General features: G+C 41.9%; 1 protein-coding gene across 1 annotated transcript in view; it reads left to right on the top strand.

Moving 5' to 3' along the window:
- Window positions 1–11,833, top strand: part of NALF1 (NALCN channel auxiliary factor 1) — a 484,400-nt gene extending 472,567 nt beyond the window's left edge. The window contains exon 3 of the mRNA XM_072994625.2: window positions 7,623–11,833. Coding sequence (XP_072850726.2) covers window positions 7,623–7,918 — 296 coding nt within the window. The 3' untranslated portion in view covers window positions 7,919–11,833. The remainder of the gene's footprint in view (window positions 1–7,622) is intronic.
- The last annotated feature ends 7,805 nt before the right edge of the window (window positions 11,834–19,638 follow it).

Below are 19,638 nucleotides of genomic sequence, written 5' to 3'. Positions count from 1 at the left end.
CCAGGATCTCAGTGTGTTGGCTGCAGAGCAGAGACATAGCAAGTTCCATACAGCCAATAAGAAGGACACAGTGAGCTATGGAGAAGTGGTGGCGTTTTCAAATCTCTGCATGGCACCTCATTTTTATTACAGTACTGTAATTTGAAAAAGGTGACTGGAGACACCTAGTGGAGAATAATAGACATTTCACTTTATATTAAATGAACAAGGAATGAAGTACTGTATGTTGTAAGGGTGAACCTTCACACTCAAAGGCTTCCGTAGCTTAGTATCCATTCCCTCCCCACCCCGCCGCAAAATTCTACCTTTTGTGGGTTTTTGTGTTTGTGTGTGGCTTTTTTTTTTTTTTGCAAAAGGACACAACTCCCAGTATTCTTGGTGAAAGGAACTATGACATTTACAATGGTGTACAAGCAACATAAGTGCTACACATAGTGTATCTCAGTTAACAGCAAAAGCTGTGTTCTACCCTAGCTATACAGTGTAGAAAGCAGAGTCAGGTCAACACCACCAACATTTCAAGTGATTGCTTAATCAAATAGAATGTGTTCTGTGTGAACATCCAGAGCAGGAAACACAAGATCAAATAAAAGTAAAATGAAATTAGTGTGTCTATATATACACATTTCTTGTGGTTTATTTCCTGAATCTAGCGAATTCCAGCATTCTGCCGTGAAATAAACATCAACATTTCCTGATAGTGTGAATCTGCTGACAAGCAGAACATATCACTTCTACTTCTGGCATCAAGATTAACTGAAAAACAGTTTGGGGCATTTTTTGGTCATAATGTGTTTTATTGACTGGCACAAAAAAGAGACCTCTGTGGCAAAAACAGGTACATTTGTCTAGCCCCCCCCAGCTGTTTCTTGCTTATGAGGAAAACAGCCCTGTACACAGCAGATGACTAAAATTTGAGCACATTTTAAATTATTATTTATTACATTTTAATTAATGACATCTTTTATTAATTATATCTTATTACACCTTTAGACATCTTTCCACAACTAAATAGTGCTCAAATAGTGCCCAAGGCAGAATCATAAAACATCACAAAAATAACATTAACAAAAAGATTTAACCATAAAATATTAAAATAAACTAAAATAAAATAATCAAAGCCATGCAAAGAATTCAAATCAATAAACTGTTAAACAGATAATACCATTACCATTAAATTAAAAACAACCATAGCTCAGTATTAAAAGGTGAGTCTTCACACCCTTCCTAAAGGCAGGTGAAAGTGGAAATTGTTTGTGACTCTTGAGAAGGGGCATTTCACAATCTGGGAACCACACAGGAAAAAGCCCCCTACCTCTGAAACAAGTGGTATTTTCAAGAAAGCCTCTCCTGAATGTGAAAAGGTTCATAACAAGGCAGGTATGTAAGGCTTCAAAGATTAAAAGCAACAGCTTGAACTGAATCTAGTCATCCTCATCCTCATGTGCCAGCAAAACAATTCTGACTTATGGGGAACAAGCAATTGGCAAATCAGTAAAGATTTCATATCCGGTTCATATGATCTCAGTACTGTGTACTGTTTAGCAGCCTAGATGACACATACTGCACAAACGGTCAATCCCAGATCCTCTACCAAGTTAACTCCACTTAGAGCCCATCACACTAGTCAAGGCATGAAGCAAATAAGGCTTGGATGAGTGTTGCCAGACCAAGTGAACTCAGGAAAGGTCATAGCTGGTGCATGAAACCAAGTTGTGCAAAGGTACTCTTCGTCACTACTGCCACCTGGGAATCCAGTCAAGAATTAACTATTATCCCCAGATGACAAACCTCGCCTGTTGCAGAATTAAAATTCCTTCCAGAACACATTGAATCCCAAGCTCCATGCCTAAATGTCTCCTTACCAGCACCACCTCCATCTTCTTAGGATTTAATCTCAGCTTGTTCATTGTCATCCTGCCCATTATTAAGCTCAGGAATTTTTCAAGAGTATTGACTAAGTGTTAGATGGTAAGAAGGTACAGAATTGAGGATCATTAGCATATTAGGGAGTGACATCGCTCTCTGAAAGTTTTAAATGGTATCTTCCACTAGCTTTCTATAAAGGTTCCCCTTGACAATTTGTCCAGTTGTGTCCGACTCTAGGCGGCGGTGCTCATCTCCGTTTCCAACCCATAGAGCTAGCGTTTGTCCATAGACAATCCTCCGTAGTCACGTGGCCAGCGTGACTAGACACGGAATGCCGTTTACCTTCCCACCAAGGTGGTACCTGTTTATTTATTTTTTTTTTAATTATTTAATTTATATGCCGCCCACACTACCCAAAGGTCTCTCATTTACTCCCATTTTTGCATGCTTTTGAACCGCTAGGTTGGCAGGACTGGGACAAGTGACGGGGGCTCACTCCGTCACGTGGATTTGATCTTATGATTGCAGGTCTTCTGACCTTGCAGCACAGAGGCTTCAGTGGTTTAACCCGCAGCGCCACCACGTCCCTAGCTTTCTATAGATGTTACATAATATAGGCCAAGGAAATTGTGTCAAATAGTGCTCCCCTAGCATAATCTTTTGAGTTCCAGCTATCAGGAAGGATTGGGACCACTGTAATACAGTCACACACACTCCAATCCCCAGTCCAGCCATATAACCGAAAAGTGGAGCGATAGGGTGGCTTATTAGACCCTGATCCTTCAGTATAACATGGCAAAGGCAAACTGTGGAAGATGATGGGGTACATGTCCTGAGTTGCTGTCTGTAGCCTACACATGAGCAAGAGTACAGCATGCCAGTGTTGTCTGCAGGGTTCCAGTGGAACCCTGGGGTGCATTTCCTGGATCCTCAGTTTCAGAGGGCTTAGCACTGGCAAAGTATTCTGGGCTAGTGCAATTCAAAAGGAGCCCTCTAACGAGAGCCATTAGCTCTCCAAACTGAGATGCACCAATGAGCAAATGACTAACCTTGTTCCCTAACATAATGGCCAGGTGTAAAGGGAAATTGCAAAAATTATCATATTTTCAGCTTGGTCAAGCACAGTAGCTGCCTCTGAATTCAATTTCAATTGAATGAAGTGGCTATAAAAGTCTCCCATGTAGCCTTAAGGAACCATTTATCCCTTTTAGCAATCTCTCCAGAATTCTCCTCATTTCCTCATGGGGGGGGGGGGGTTGTTCCTAACTTACCTGTATTGTTTTTATTCCAAAATAGAACCAGGTTATGAGGAGTCCTTCATTGCACCATAAAAAAGTGAATAAAAATACAGTAGAAAAATCCTTTGCTTTGTGTAGCTGTAGCAGGCATTTCTCCCTGCCTGGTGTGGTATTGGTGAACAGGTGGGTGCTCACACAGGGCAGAAGGAAACAAGCATGTTGTTGTTTAGTCATTAAGTTGTGTCCGACTCTTAATGACCCCCTGGGCCAGAGCAGGCCAGGCCCTCCTGTCTTCCACTGCCTCCTGGAGTTGGGTCACATTCGTGTTGGTAGCTTCGATGACACTGTCCAACCATCTCGTCCTCTATCGTCCCCTTCTCCTCTTGCCTTCACACTTTCCTAACATCAGGGTCTTTTCCAGGGAGTCTTCTCTTCTCATGAGATGGCCAAAGTATTGGAGCCTCAGTTTCGGGATCTGTCCTTCCAGTGAGTAGTCAGGGTTGATTTCTTTCAATGGATAAGTTTGTTCTCTTTGCAGTCCAGGGGACTCTCAAGAGTCTCCTCCAGCACCATAGTTCAAAGCATCCATTCTTCGGCAGTCAGCCTTCTTTATGGTTCAGCTCTCACTTCCATACATCGCCACTGGAAAAACCATAGCTTTGACTATGTGGACCTTTGTCGGCAAGGTGATGTCTCTGCTTTTTAAAATGTTGTCTAGGTTTGTCATCGCTTTCCTCTCAGAAACAAGCATAGCACAGGACAAATATTAGACAGCCACGTGTGTCATTGTAACAGGATTGCTTGCTTCTAGTATATTCTCCACTCGTACCCATGGGTACCAGCGCAGTGGTGAAAGAGGTAAGAAGAGGTACACATATTGCAGTGTCCAATATTTATGATGGCACTTGAAGTCTTGTTTGCTCAAGTGTTTCCTTGACTCTTTAGCCAATAAAATATTTACTGTTTTAATATTGGTTTTTGTTGTCTTTTATTGACTTTATTGCTGCAAACTTTGTTGGGATTTTTGGAACAATCCATAATGGGTAGCAGTGTAATTCTTTTCCAAAATTAATAAATCATAAATTTAAAACATGCTAACCTAATTGAGAAGAGGTAGAAATCCCAAGTAGCATTCTGAGAAGCAGTCTCAAGATTGCCACACAGAGTACAATACTTCTACATGGGTAACTACAGTATGAATGCCTGCAATGAAGCTATATGCTGGTGTTTAGATACCTGATCTAAAGTTCAATGCAGTCTAGAGAGCGATAGAGAGCAAACAGCCTGTGTGACAGATCAAGACTGTAAGATCCAGGACTGCAAAGATGTCCTGGAAAAGTGTCTTGCAATAATGTTCTATTCCTATGGCTTATGTATTTGTTGTGTAGTTTATTTGCCAATGCCATTCCGATCTATCCTGAAGGCAAGACAGAAAACTTAAAACTGGCGATAATAAACAGAAATGACCAGTTAAAATAATTTCATAAAATGGTAGAAACAAATAATGTAATGAGTATAAAATATACAAAGGAATCTCAGGCAGAGGTAGAAATGGTCTGAAACGTTTTGCAATCCTTCTACCTTTCAGGATTTTTTTCTGTTATTTTGTTATTTTTGGTGGCAGTTTTGCTCTTCCATCCACTGCCTCCTTTACAGTAATTTCCTTCCCTTACTTTGCAGCCCTGCTTGACTTGTATTGCATTGTTCCAAAGCCAATTCAGAGAAAGGAGCAAGAGGGATTGTCCTAAGTCTTCTAATGGGTAGGCTTTGTGGTGGTGGTACCACATCTAAAGCAAGAAAGGCTAAGTGTGCTGCTTATGCACTTAAAGCACTCTCTTGGCAGTTTTACAATTTAATTTTTCAGGCTACACATGCCCCAGCTGTCAGTAAACAGAGCTGGGAACTCTGTTTACCACCCTCGGAAGGATAGAAGGTTGAGTGGACCTCAATCTGGGAATCAACCCAGGACGTAAGCAAAGTTTTGACTGCAGTAGTGCAGTTTAAACACTCCACCACGAGTCTCCTTAACAGCGATAGGCTTTCATGATGTTGTTGATCTGGCTATAATAACTGTCATTGGCTGGAATGACATAATCAACAAAAAGATATTTTTTTAAAAAAATGCAAAAGCATATTTTGATAAGGGTGGCCAAAAGGCACAAAATTGTTAGACATTTAGCATGGAGGGGAAGGGAATATTTTGCCCTTATCCTTACCAGCGTCCTTCATCCATAGCAAAAGTGTCTGACAAAAAGATTTTATATAGCACCAGTACACTTTTTTAAAAATAAGTTTCCCAATGGTCTAAAAGGGCATAAATGGCACAATACACCCATCTCTAAGGAGAACATTTCGCAAACCAGATGCTATAAGAGAGAAGGCCCTCCTGGATGATAAATGCATGTGGGAAACTGAAAGCAGTAGGGAAAAAAATCAGGAAAAAAAAGTGGTAGGTCTCAGTTGTGGTCACTGTCCCATGGAGAGGGTGTTTGTGCTAGAAAACTGATCGCTGAAACCCAATGTAGCCATGCAGGGAAGAAGCTGAGGTTTTTGACAATAGCTTCTGTCCTAATAATAATAATAATTTATTGTCATTGTAAGTATATACACAGTATACCCATACAACAAAAATTAATGGGAGCTGTAGTCCCCAGAAAGCTACAATCTTAGTAAACAAATCCTTGTTTCTAATGTGATCCTTTGAAGGTGGATATTTTCTTTTCGAAGAGAGTCTGCAAACACGTATCTCCTTTATAGAGTGCATACCAAATTACATGTCCAAAACGGATATTACTGATACATTCATAATGTTATTTTCATAATACTAGGTTCATTGATGCCATTTTGGGTTTTGTGGCTGAAAAAGTAATGTATTCAGCATTAATGCAGTACAATTAATAGCCAGAATCCTATTCTATAGGTTGGCATAAGTCATATGGTGTACATCTCAATAGCAAATTGACACTAGTTAAGAAGTTGATGCTTGCACTTGTCATTGAGTGCAAAGTCTCGTGGCTAGTGTGCAATGAGAAATACAAGTGTTGACTTCTCAGCTAGCAGCAATTAGCTGCTGAGATTTTCACCATATGACTTGCTTTATTGTACATAAGTAACAGGATTCTGGTCAACCTGTTACTTCTAAGCTCAGATGGAGCAGAGCATATCCTGCAATTCTTAAGGGGATACATTTTATGGTACTTGCTTTTTTCATTGTTCTCTTCCTTTAGTTAGAGGTGGAAACAATTGCTCATGTGCTCTAGCTACCTGCAGGAATAGTCTAGCCTTGGGTAATGAGTTCAGAGCTGAAATCAACCATGAATTTACTCTTCCAGTGTTATACAAAACATACAAATAAATATTGACATCCCATGATGATCTAAGTGAATGGAGATGCCTCACTTAAACACACCTTGGGTGAGGTGCTCTCCTTCCCTATTAGTACCGCAGGCTTCTCCTGAACATAAAAGAATTCTTACCATAGTTATTAAGGTTTCTGCAATGAATGTTTACACTGGCCTGCTGTTTCTGCAATATACAGTAGCCCTGTTTGGGTGGGTATGGTGAAACAATTCAGTGTAGAAATGTAATGTTTTGTAATGTGTAACAGTACAAAATATTGTTTAAACTAAACTAATTAGAATGCAAATGAATGCAAATCTTATTTTCAGCTATAATAATTTGTCTCCCAGAAGGAAAGGTAAGAAGAATTAAAGAGAACTATAACCATGACAGAACAACTGCGTGAAATAGACATGACTAGATTTATATTTTTTTGCATTGCGACTCCCAGAGATTTAGGAGCTGTACTCCCCAAAACACAAACCTGCCCACCTCTGCAATGAAAACCTCACTTGCACACTTACCCAGGAGCATGTCCTACTGAAGTCAATATGACTGACTTATAAGCAGATAGGTATGTAGTTTATTTTATGTTTTAAAAACAATTATATGGTCAGCACCTTCAGGAGTATAATTCACTCCAGGTTGTATGGAGGACGGAGCCAAAATTCAAAACGAAAGCAATGTAGGCAAGATATGTAAGTACTGTACCAAGCTAATTTCAAAACATGCAAATAATTGCATTTAATTGTTATTCATTTAATCAATGTATACACCATTTAGCATATGTGATATGGTATCTCAAAGGATTCTACAGTGCTCAGTTCAGATCAGACTAGGTGGTGATAATGGTAGAAATAATCACAAGTGGATGGTCATGGCAGGTGAGGTAGTTTTCTGAATGACTTATCCGGTGTGCATCAGGTTTGCAACTTTTGGGAAACATTCGAACAGTTGGTTATCATTTTTCAAATTCTTGTTTACTTTAACAAGTGTGCTCCTTTTCCACACAGATCAGCCTGAAGTGATTTATGACGAAAGAAACAGCAACAGTGTCTATCGAGGCATCATTTGTATACATTTACTACTTGATTCTTGAGCCGGGGCATGTTGGTACATTCAGAAGACTGCTTTGCCATTGGAGTTGACTGTGTTTTGTTTCTTTCTTTTTTGCAGGGCTCTATGACAACTATCCAACCAATGCAGAACCAGAATGCTGTGATGTCAGATGGGGACTATTATCAGATAACCAATCCAAAGGGACTATAAAAACAAGTGACTCAATGATGTGTCACCGGACATCACTCACAGTTTCATCAGCATCAAGACTGTGTAACAGCAGACTTAAACTGTGTGTTCTCGTATTAATTCTATTACATACAGTACTTACGGTCTCAGCAGCACAGAACTCAACGGAACTGGGCTTTGGAGGCATAACAAATTTGGAAGATAATTCAACCAATGAGGAATAAAAGAACCAATCCCTCTCCTCCCACAGGCACACAGCAGGCCCACATATACTGCAGTCAGACATGAGAGACTGGATCCTTTTGCCCTCTGTTCACTCCTCCAAAGGCCTTCTAGGTAAAACTCAACAGACGGGCCACAATCCAAACAAGGACACATCAAATACAGCTTTTTATTGACTAAAAAGCTGTCTGGTGACTTAAATTTCTCACACCATTTTATACACTGTGTTTTAATGTTTGGAGTTTCTTTTTTTGGTTTGTTTTTGCACTTGTTAATACAGGATTTTATTTTTTCGGACAGTTTCTCAGAGCTAATACTAAGTCTTTTCACTGTCTTCTCTATTTCTAGTCATTGTGTGTGTTCATCCAATAGTTCTGTCTTTTATGTCTTGTCAGTTTCTATTAGAGGAAAGAACTGCTGTGGTTCCATGGCATACCTAACAGATTTAGAGAAGCAAAACAAAACAAAAAAACCCAGCCCCTAAATGGCCCTCTCCCCACAAAAAAGAGGTTCTTTTTTCGCCTGCCCCCGTATCTTCCTCCCAGCACCTCAAAGCAAACTCTCTCCACTTGTTTTCTGTCTGTTCAATCACAGCGGACAGAGGGGGAGGTTTCCATGGACCTCTGCCCACTGTTGCACAAGTCACCTGACTGGAGAAACCCAAAGTGAGGACAGCCATGGGGTGGGGCTGGGAGAACAAAGAACTGCTCTCCTTGTAAGGTGGGAACAGACAGTGAAATGCTAATGTAAAGAAACCTATAACAAACTGTTGCTCCAACCCCCATTTTCAAAGACATCCAGTCCTTTCTCATGGGTCAGTTGAACAGGAGCAGCCTGATTTAGAACACAGTGGGCACGGGCCTTGGGTTAAGAGCTCAGCAAGTTGCCTTAGTCAGGAGGCCTTCATACTGGTGGTGAAAAGTTTGGCATTCATTGTGAATTACAGTTTAAATTCCTCCGCAGTCATATAAAGTGGCATGGGCTGATATAATTGCCGGGGCAAAGAAATTCAGAAAACAGCAGCAAAGGTGGTCTCCCCACCCACCCCCATGAAACTGCAATGGAACAGCTGTGAGCATTTGATTTGAGGGCATCTCCATACACCATGTGTTTCTGCATTATGTAGTTACAGTCATTTGATACCACTTTAACTGCTCTGGGCCCGTCCTATGGAACTGCACCAGAGAATTCTAAGTACTTTCCCCAAATGTAAATCTAGCAGAAGCATTAAAGTGATATCAACCATGTCATGGAGATATACTCATCATGATTGCTGTGACAAACTCCATTTGCTCTGCAGAAAACATGTAATGTGTAGATGAGCATATGTGCATCTAACTCAGACACCAACGTGCACCTATCTTGGAACTGCTGGCCCATCCAGGGTTCCCTGATAAGCGTTCACTTGGGTTTTAAGGCCATGTACAATTGTGTCATATGTTCCTATGGTTCTTTCCTACAGCCACCGAACAAGTGAAGATGTCCTCAATCAATTAAGTGCTCCCTGAGATTGGAACTGGAATTAAAGGTGGACAGGGCCATTGGGAATGGGAGGAGACACAACTACCTGTTAGCACAGCTGAAGAAGAACATTGTTATTTTATTTTTTTAAGTAGACAAACCATTTCCCCCCCAAGTGTGCAATAAAATTGACATGTCAGTCTGTGAGGAGTCAAGTGGGGTGTAGGTATGAATTGCCTTTTTCATTGCTTCCCCACCCCATAGGATCATATCACCTGTTGAGTGTATGAGAACTTGCTTTTTAAAAAGGCTTTTTAGAGTTTACACTAGAATAAATGGAAGGAAAAGTTAATAAGGGCTGTTTTTTAAAAAAACTTTTCATTCCTTCCTGTTCTCTAACTACACTTGGAAAGTGCACTTTAGAGCTGTTTGCTGTGTAGCTGAGAGAAGAAGGAAAAAAGATAGGAAATATTCTCTTAGCTTATCAATTATCTACTTCCTAGCTATGAAAACCCATTCTCCCTGATCCGTTTCAAGAAACATTTTCTGTTCATCACTGCGGTGTTGATATGCATTTTTATTCATGTTTTATGGTTTGTGAAGTTCTGCAAAAAAAAAAAAAAAAAATCCCTACTGCTTTAGCAGGTTAAAATAATGCATTTGTTAAGATGTAAACGCGCAACTATTTTGCAAGACTTCTTGTTTTGATAGTGTTTTGCTATGACTGAGAATGAGGACCTTAAATGACCTGTGCAAATACAAAAAAAAAAAGCACTTAAAATGCAGAATTCTTCAGTTTCTCTCCTTATTCTTTCCACCACTTCCCTCCCCACTGCGCTTGCGTATGCACAGGGATTCTATCTATGCGGCATAAAATGTGGTGCTTTTTTTCGTTGGAAGAGCACATCTTACAAAATACACTGTACTGTGGAAATGTTTTGGAAGTGGGTGGGTGGGGGAGAGGGAAAGACAAAGCTTTAAACAATGGTAGAATATAGAGGCCAAAGCTTATTGGGTCTATTGATATAAGTAACGCAGCCATAACTGGGCTGGGCTGCAATACTAGATGGATTAAGCTAGAGTCACATGAGTAAGAAAAGACTTAGGTGAGCTCTTGTTCAACTGACCGCTTCTCCTGATCGTAAATGTAAATGGTCAGTAAACAGTTTGTTATAAACCTTGATCTACCTCTGCTGTGCAAAGGCCATTCAACAACGTCCATTTCTGTGGCATTCATTCCATTTGTTTTGGTTCACCCATTGAACTAAACACTCACCTTTCTTTTCTCCATCTCTCTTTTTTGGGGGGGTTTCTGTTTGCACTGCCCCCAGTACAGTAGCAATTTGTGCTCATCTCACGGTTCAAGGAGCATCTAAAGAAGAGATGCTGGCTATAGTCAATGGGACCCCTATTTTGCCTCCCGGTGACCTACTGCAGAGAATACCAGTCCAGAAATTACTATTATTTCTTCTTCCTCCCCTCCTGCATTTGTTTCTATCTTTGTTTCAATTTGTGTTTTTAGGGGTGGAGGAACACAGCTCTTACCACTCCTTGGCTTCAGGCAATGACACAGAAGGAAGCAAGCTGAGGAAAAACAGTGGCAACCTTATTCATATGCTTTAAAAAGAAAAGCCAAACAATGAGCAAAATGAAACAGGAAGCACAACCCATTTTAATTAAAGATGTAATGAAATATTCCCTTCCTTTTCAAATAGGTGCCTGCAGTCAACATGGTCTGTGAAATCTCTGTCACTACCCCTCCTCTTTTCAGTCTATTTCTTTCATTAATTTTGAAAAAAAATAATAATACCATGTTCCTGGGGAGGCTGCTGCTGTGGTGTATGTTACTTACTGTTTGAGCCAGGGTATTTCTATATACTCCAGCAGTGTGGTCTGTATATTTTCTTAGTGGCAGCTAGGAAATCACACCTAAACAAAAAGACTCTTTTTATGAAGTTCAGAAAAACGTAATCATGTATGATGCAAAAACCTCATCCCATCCATTCCTCATCCGTAACAGTTTTCTTGGCACAAACCTGAGCATGCTTGATATTGTGCACCTATTACTTTTGCCCAAATAAATTTGCATCTTGCCACTGTAACCACCATCTTGTTCCATTTCTCCTTGTACTGTACAACTTGGACATACATGATGAAGAACTGGCTTCAGAGAGATGATGCTCAAATATTTTAGCATAGTAAATGAGAACAACAACAATAACAAAAGCTATCTATTTTGCAGTCATAGACTTGCAGTCACAGACTTTCCCCAATGTATTCATAGTTTTATTTTCTGAAACAGAGAAAATTCCAGAGTTTGCGCAATATGTGATTCCTGCAAAGCCAAATGATCACAGTCAGAGCTATGTTTTATCTCCTTATTGCATTTACATTTGAAAATACATTATATTGACTTTTCTTTTGATTAAAGAGATAGAATACCTTTTTTTTGGAAATAGAGCTATTGAAGGCTGTCCTTCTGCACACAATTATATATTTGACAAAAAGATGGAATAAAGGTGGAGAGCTATAAGCCTCATAAGAGAGCTGTCAACTTCAAATGAGTCTGCCGAGGAAAGAAGATGGACTGAAAGATTTCTGAGAGGTGTCATCAAGTATAGTTTCTTGAAAGCATAGCACTGCTGAACGGTAATAGGAGTTGTTCATCATGTGGAAATGAACGTGTGACTGGCCATACTGCATGGCATTGCCTAATGCAGTCAGAATGGCAGAGAACAAATTGGTTTCCCCCCCCTTTATTGTACATGAAAAATCCTGGTACAGTAACATCTTCAGTACATTTTCCAAAGTGAGGGAAATGAGCTTAAAAGGTGTATGTTGAGGGTGGGGGTAGATTAAAATTACTGTGCCTTTCCATGAGGTTGGTTAAGAGGCCATATAAATTCATTAAGAGGCCATATCAATTTTGCTTGATCTGAACCAAAATCAAAAAACCGTGGCAGAGAACCCACAAGCAAGACAAAGCTGAAGCTTCTGATACCCTGAAACTGGTGGGATGTTAAGCTTTTGTAACCCTAAAAGGCAGTTTGAGCAAACAACAACAACAACACTGCCATTTCCTGTCTGTGCTTCAGAGATTGCTATTGTAGGGTAACAAACAAACAAAGCCCAGAAATAACAGACTCTTGAAAACCATTACATAGCTGGAGCCTTGTGCTCCAGACATTTATAACAGCTATGGCTTTCCACTGATGTGCAAAGCAGCAGCATCGAGGTAAGGGCCGGAATCTGGAGGTCCAAGAGCCCAAAAGGAACGGAAGAGGGATGTTGAACTGCAACATGCACACAGAGATAGCATGTCCTATGGAATGTTTCAAACTGATGGGACAATCAGAAGCTAGTTTGCGACGTGGCTTTTGCTGTTCAAAGTGAAAAAGTTAAAAGTCTTAACAAGCCTTTAGGCACAATCCTTATATCCTGGCTGAGTGCTAGCAATGGACTATTGCTAGATACCAGAAAATCAGATTATATTGCTTAAACTTCGAGCCATAAAGAGTAAACAACAGAATTCCATTATAATTTTCAAGACCTGTTTTTCTGGCTAGGATTTAGCACTCAGCCAAGAATGAGGGAGCTGCTGTAGGGTTCCTCTGACTGTACTTTAGTCTATGGCTTCAACATATTGCATCTCTAAGCAAGCTACATAACAACAGATTCATATCTTGATATCCAGTACATAACAGAGGTGCTGTTGTGCCCTTTAAAAGTTCTGAACGATTGATAAAAGCATTATGTACATGTGCTGGAAAATCATGATACTGTCATGCCATCATACAATGGCTGCAGCAAGCCCCATAATTCATGGTATGTATATTAATCACAAGGCACACGTGTGTGTGTGTGTGTGTGTGTGTCCTTCTGTGGAATGGTTCCATTTTTGCTGCATGCACACAAAATCCTAGGAAGCAATGTAGAATAGCATAAGGCTCAGTACAAAGCAGTACCATTTACCAGTCTCACAGGTTTCACCTTCAGACCCATTGTAGGTTGAGATGTTTGAGAATCAAAATCACAGTCACAATGGCAGCCACTCCAAATGGGTGCTCAGAAATGAATACTAACTAATACTTCCTCTTCTGCCATAAATGCCCTTAGACTACGGGTGGGCAACTTTCACAAGGTTGGAGGAGAATTTTGGCCCTCTGGATCTTACACCACCATGCACTCCTGTTAGGAGACCAAAGTTTGCAACTTGGGGGCCTGGATTCATTTTTAAACATTTAAAGAGAGCAGGACACACACTGGGATGCCACATGTGAGCAGTGGGCCAAACTTTGCCCACCCCTCGTTTAGCTACACAAAACAAAAATAGCCATCTATGGGCATCAGAAAGTATAACTGAAAAATTATGTGCCAGCTATGGAGGATTTTAATCCATGCACACATTCATACAATTACTGAAATGTATTTTCACTACGAGAAAAACTGGCAGCTTGAAACACAAAATAAAAGCAATTTCCAGAAGCTCTCAAGCACAGTGGACCTCAAACTTTGATTTCAGTGAGATATTTCTGCATCTCAGCAGAAATCTTAATGAACTTCACTTACTTCTAAAATAATTAGTATTTTTGTTATGCTTCCTTGAGTGTGCCTCCTTAGGTATTTGAAGTGCCCCTGGAGGTATGTTATGTTGCAAAAAGTCACACAAAAATAGGAATTTTAGAACATTGTCCTCTAAAGAGTTGTGGACAGTGAATTTAAGGCATGTGCAATGTATATGTGGGTGGTTTTTATTTTTTTATTTTATAAACAAAAATAGTTGAGACAAAAATTATTCCAATAAGACTACTTTATTTCCTACTTTTTGCATCACATAATGTAAAGTCAGTCCCCACCAACAAAATCAAGGATGGGAAACCATATACCCAACCATTATTGTTTCTGTGCCATGTGTTTTTCAGTCTGAAAAACCATTATACACAATGAAATCATTCTATTTCAGAGAAAGCTCTGGAATGACTAATGGAGTGGTTCTCAAAGATAGCACAACACCTCCTGGAAACTGCTCAGAATCCAAACATAATATTATCTCAAAGCATTCCTTGAGTACCTCAGAGCCTTCTTCAAGTACAAGAACAATTGAGGAGAGGTCTCCGGAACTGCCTCTCTGCATGCATGGGAGGAACTGATCCTGTGGCCATGACTGCCCTGAGGGCAGTAGACATCGAGGTTGTGAGGACAGCACATGCATACTTACCCTAACCTATCCAGGAAGGACTGAGAGGGGAGTCGTATAATTGGGGGGGGGTAGAATACAGTAACCTAACGAAAGCTGTATATAATAAAATACAGCATAATGAAGTGGGAAATATATCAAGTAATTAATTTTCAAAACATATGTTCAGCCCTGAGTTCATATAATGCTAACACACACACATAAACATACAGTATATCCACAGTACAATCACACACCTCTGCAGTCTCTGTGTGTGCACACATTTATCTAAATTTATTCATTTTTAATATTTTAACCCTCCTTTCTCCTTAAAAAGGATCCAAGACAGCGTACAACTGAAAGACAGTATTTCAGTTAGTAGCAATGAGTATATAATACTAAAAGGATCAATTAATACAATCCCAAAAAAACATAAGCAATACCAAAACACATTTAACATAATAGGGTACAAAAATCTATTTTAAAAAATCCCACTTGGCAGCCATTCACTCAGAAAAAGCTTAGCTGAAGAGAAAGGTCTTTGCCTGCTTGTGGAAGGACAGCAAAGATGGTAGCCAGCAATCCTTGTCAATTTCCTTCAAATCACCAGACCTTTATCACTGGACTCATTCTTTTGCTGCTTTGAGGCCACGTGATCAGGCTCCCTGCCTACTGGCCAATACTCTTAGAAAATTATCCCTTCATAGTTAAAAACCATTGAGTTCCAAAGCAAGGGAGCTAATGGCTTTAGATTTCAAGCCCTGTGTCCACAGGAAAGTTTGTGGCCACAAAAGCAGAAGAATTCCCCAATACCCACTCTCTTAGAATCAGAAAATTCATCTGCGCATGAACTGGAACATTTGTTTTGAATAGCTGACAGCCTTTCATTTTTGCCAAAAACGTAACCAATAGAAATTCTGTGTTTTCAAAGTACTGCGACTGTTGCTTCCATTTAAAAACAATTTTAAAGGGGTTTTTTTGGGGGGGGGGACTGCAAAACTGGACACCAACATAAACTCTAATGGAGAATAGTTATTTGTGTTTGTGTACAAGAACATGCGATATTAATAGACTTGTGGACAATTCTCTGTCACAACAGTAAAGTAGATGTCTGCTGAGGGAAACACTCCCTCCCAACAAAGGGACTTCCTTTGTGCCGGGCACCCTAGAAGCAACCAGAGTCTACTACTTTGATGGTCTACATAGATGTCCTACATAGAACGTGCCACCTGATGGGTTCTTATGTCATTGTCCTCATGCAGGAGTTTCATCTTTGGGTACTGGGCCTACATCTTTTTCATCCCCTTTCAAATGGTACCAACATATGTCCAGTTAGCAGAACTTCTTGGTTAGCAGCTGGTGAAAATTTGGTCTCCCCTGACATTTTGTCCTGTGTAGAAACACGGTTCAACAGTGTTGTCAATCCACAGTGACCAAGACAAACTCCACAACCAAGCTGTGTTTCTCATTTTTATCATGAATTAACTGCAAAGATTTCTAAAAGGCTTTCTGTGAGATATATTTCAAAGATTTCCTGCACTGTTTGTTTGTTTATTCCAACACATTACGTTGTGTCATGGGTTTGTCCTAGCTGTTTTCAGTCTGTTAAAAAAAAACCTACAACATTTAAAAAGCAAATCAAAACACACAACTGTACATGAGAGAGGGCTGAAATTCAGGGACAGCGTTTACAGATGTTCAGGTGAGAATGTCATAAAAATGTGTAATCTGAAGGTCACATCCTGCGCAGTTTTTGCAGCAAAACATGCCTCTTGAGGATTCAAAGCCTGGGTGAGTAACAAGATGAATGAAAATTCTAGGAAGAGAGAAACATAGAAGAGGAGAAGCAGCAGCACCCAAAGTGAATGGTAAAGTATGAATAATGCAGTAAAGTGAAGAATAATAAAATTCAAGGCCAGTGAAAGGAAAAAGAGGCTACTGTCTCCCCGGTTTCTTTCAGCCAGCACTTCTCTCTTTTTTTTATCTGACTGGCTGTTAGGAAGAATAAAACTGCTTCTGCATCCTCTCCTGTTCAACAGCTTAACCTCCTGGAGGTTCAGCTCTGCTGAGCTGAGGATACAACGGAGGTGGGGAAATAAGATTGCTTCATCACCAGGGCTGCTACAAACCAGGCATGATAATGTGCCCTTGCTTATATTTAGTCATATTTGGTATGAGATGTGTGCCATGTGTGTGTCTCCTCCTGCTTGTTTCATGGTCCCTAAATCTTCAGTAAACCCAGGAGGTCAACAGTATCAAAACCAGATGTTTGGACGTGGCTGTTTTGTTAGTTGGTTCCCTCTGCCCACACCATCACAAGAGCCGGGATGCCAACTATGGGAACGAAAAACTCCCAAAGAGCATTGAGGAACCCAGCTGAAAGGGCGCTGTCTTATTCAACCACTTCCGTGAAGGGGAAAGGCCATCATCAATCTAAGTTTCACTAGAAAGTGGTGAGGTCCTGACAGTGCAGTCACAGAGAATCCCCTTAATACCTGATCCCCAGCCTAATACTCGGCTAACACCAAGTTGCATATGCCTTTGATGTGCTGTGCTGAAAATTTATTGGCATGCTCCCTCCACTGGGTTTTCGCATGGCACCTATGAAATCCCAAACAAGACTCCCAGTTTATTTCCAACATATAGGTCAAAATCCCACAAGGGAACTGCCCTGGGGATGTCCAACACTCTGCCCAGCTCAGGTGGAGCAAGTTATAGGGAGCAAAACACTTGGAATACCTTCATCTATTTATTTATTTATTTTATTTATTTATTTTATTTCTATCCCGCCTATCTGATCATATTAGACCACTCTAGGCGGCTTACAGTAAAAACAACAATGTAATTTTAAGACTTTACAGCAGAAACGTAAATAAATAAAAAAAAAAGAACAGAATAAGAAAAAAGATCGTCAAGGGTTTTCTGTTGGGAAGGCCCGCCTATACATCAATGTTTTTAGTTGTTTCTTAAAAATGCCCAGCAAGGGAGCCGCGCGAATCTCAGGGGGCAAGTTGTTCCAAAGGCGAGGAGCCACCGCCGAGAAGGCCCGGTTTCTGGTCTTTTCCTTTCGGGCCTCTCTCGGCGTTAAGTTCCTCAGCCTTATCTCCTGGCTCGCGCGAGTGACACGGGTAGATCTAGGTGGGAGAAGGCGTTCCGCCAAGTATCGAGGTCCTAAACCGTTTAGGGCTTTGTAAGTAAGCGTTAACACTTTGAAATCAATGCGGAATCGGATGGGCAGCCAATGCAATGCGGCCAGAGTGGGGGAGATATGTTGGTATCTTCTCAGCCCACTGAGTAGTCTGGCCGCCGCATTCTGCACCACCTGTAGTTTCCGCAGCAATCTCAAAGGTAGCCCCACGTAGAGCACATTACAGTGGTCTAATCTCGAGACTGCAAGCGCATGCACCAGAGTGGTGAGAGACCCCACATCAAGGTAGGGCCGCAGCTGGGCTATCCGCCTGAGATGGAAAAAAGCGGAACGGACCACGGACGCCACCTGGGTCTCCATGGTGAGCGCCGGGTCAAGATGGACACCCAAGCTACGGACCCCATCCCTGGCGGGCAGGGTCACCCCCCCAAAATGAGGGAGTTTCCCATGTCCCCAGGTGTGGGGGCGCCCACCCTCAGTACCTCCGTCTTGTCCGGGTTCAGCCTCAGCCCGTTCTCCTGCATCCATTCCTGTACAGCCTCCAGGCAACGCCGAAGGGACAGAATGGTATCTCCTGCAGTTGGAAAAAAGGAGATGTAGAGCTGTGTGTCATCCGCATATTGATGGCACTGCGCTCCACACCTCCTGATGACCCCTCCCAGCGGCCTCATGTAGATATTAAACAGCATTGGGGAGATGATCGACCCTGTGGGACCCCACAATTAAGGCACCACGGGGCCGAAACATTCTCCCCAAGCTGTACTCTCTGGGGACGGTCCTCCAAGAAGGAACGGAGCCAAGCAAAAGCCCGGCCACCTATCCCCAACTCGGCGAGCCTCCCCAGGAGGATACCATGGTCAATGGTATCAAAGGCCGCTGAGATATCGAGGAGGACCAACAGAGACACTTTGCCCCTGTCGGCCTCCCTCAATAAGTCATCACACAGGGCGACCAATGCCGTTTCTGTCCCATGGCGCGGCCTGAAGCCCGACTGGAATGGATCCAGGGCATCTGTTTCATCCAGGAACGCCTGGAGCTGATCGGCCACCACCCTCTCGACTACCTTGCTTAAGAAAGAAACATTGGCGACGGACCTATAGTTGCCAATTTCGTCCGCCACCAAACTGGGTTTCTTTCTTATGGGCCTAATGAGTGTTTCCTTGAGGGCAGAGGGAAATCTGCCCTCAAGGAAAGACCCATTAATTATTACAGTAGCCCATTCCGTTGTTGAGGGCCTGGCTGCCTTGATTAGCCAGGCCGGGCAGGGGTCCAAAGAGGAGGTGGTGGCACGACAGCAATCAAGCGTCCTGGCCACAGTGTCGGGCGATACGGGCTGAAAAGAGTCAAAAGACACCGGGCAAGACGGAGCGCTGGACATCTCAACTCGACTCACTGTATTCAAAAAAGGAGCGAGATCCCGGCGGATGGCCTCCACTTTGGATTTAAAAAATGCTGCAAATTGGTCCGGGGTAAGACTAGGGGGAGGCCTATCTCCCGGGCCAACTCCGGATAGGCCACGTACTATACGGAATAGTTCCGCCTGCTGGTTAGATGCCTCACTTATCCGGTTAGCGAGGTAAGTTCTACTGGCAGCCTTTACCTTAGACTGGTAAAGGTTAGTTGCGACCTTAACAGCTATACGATTGAAAACCGTCGGGTCCTTTCTCCATTTGTGCTCCAGCCGTCTCCTGACCCGCTTCGACACCCGAAGATCCTGGTTAAACCAGGGCGCCGGGCGATCTCTGCGGCGGAGAGGGCGTTTAGGTGCGATCGTGTCAACGGCACTAGTCGCGGCGGTGAGCCAGCCGTCAACCAGGGCCTCGACAGGAGTGCCAGCCAGGTCAGCCGTAACCCCTCTCATGGCATCCTGGAATCCAATCGGATCCAGTAGCCTTCGAGGGCGGACCATGACAATAGATCCCTGCTCCCTGCGAGGG

The sequence above is a fragment of the Pogona vitticeps genome, chromosome 3 (assembly GCF_051106095.1).
Source record: "Pogona vitticeps strain Pit_001003342236 chromosome 3, PviZW2.1, whole genome shotgun sequence".
In the NCBI taxonomy this organism is placed as follows: Eukaryota; Metazoa; Chordata; class Lepidosauria; order Squamata; family Agamidae; genus Pogona; species Pogona vitticeps.
The sequence above is the reverse complement of the archived record's forward strand: the minus strand, read 5'-3'. Positions and strand labels throughout refer to the sequence as shown.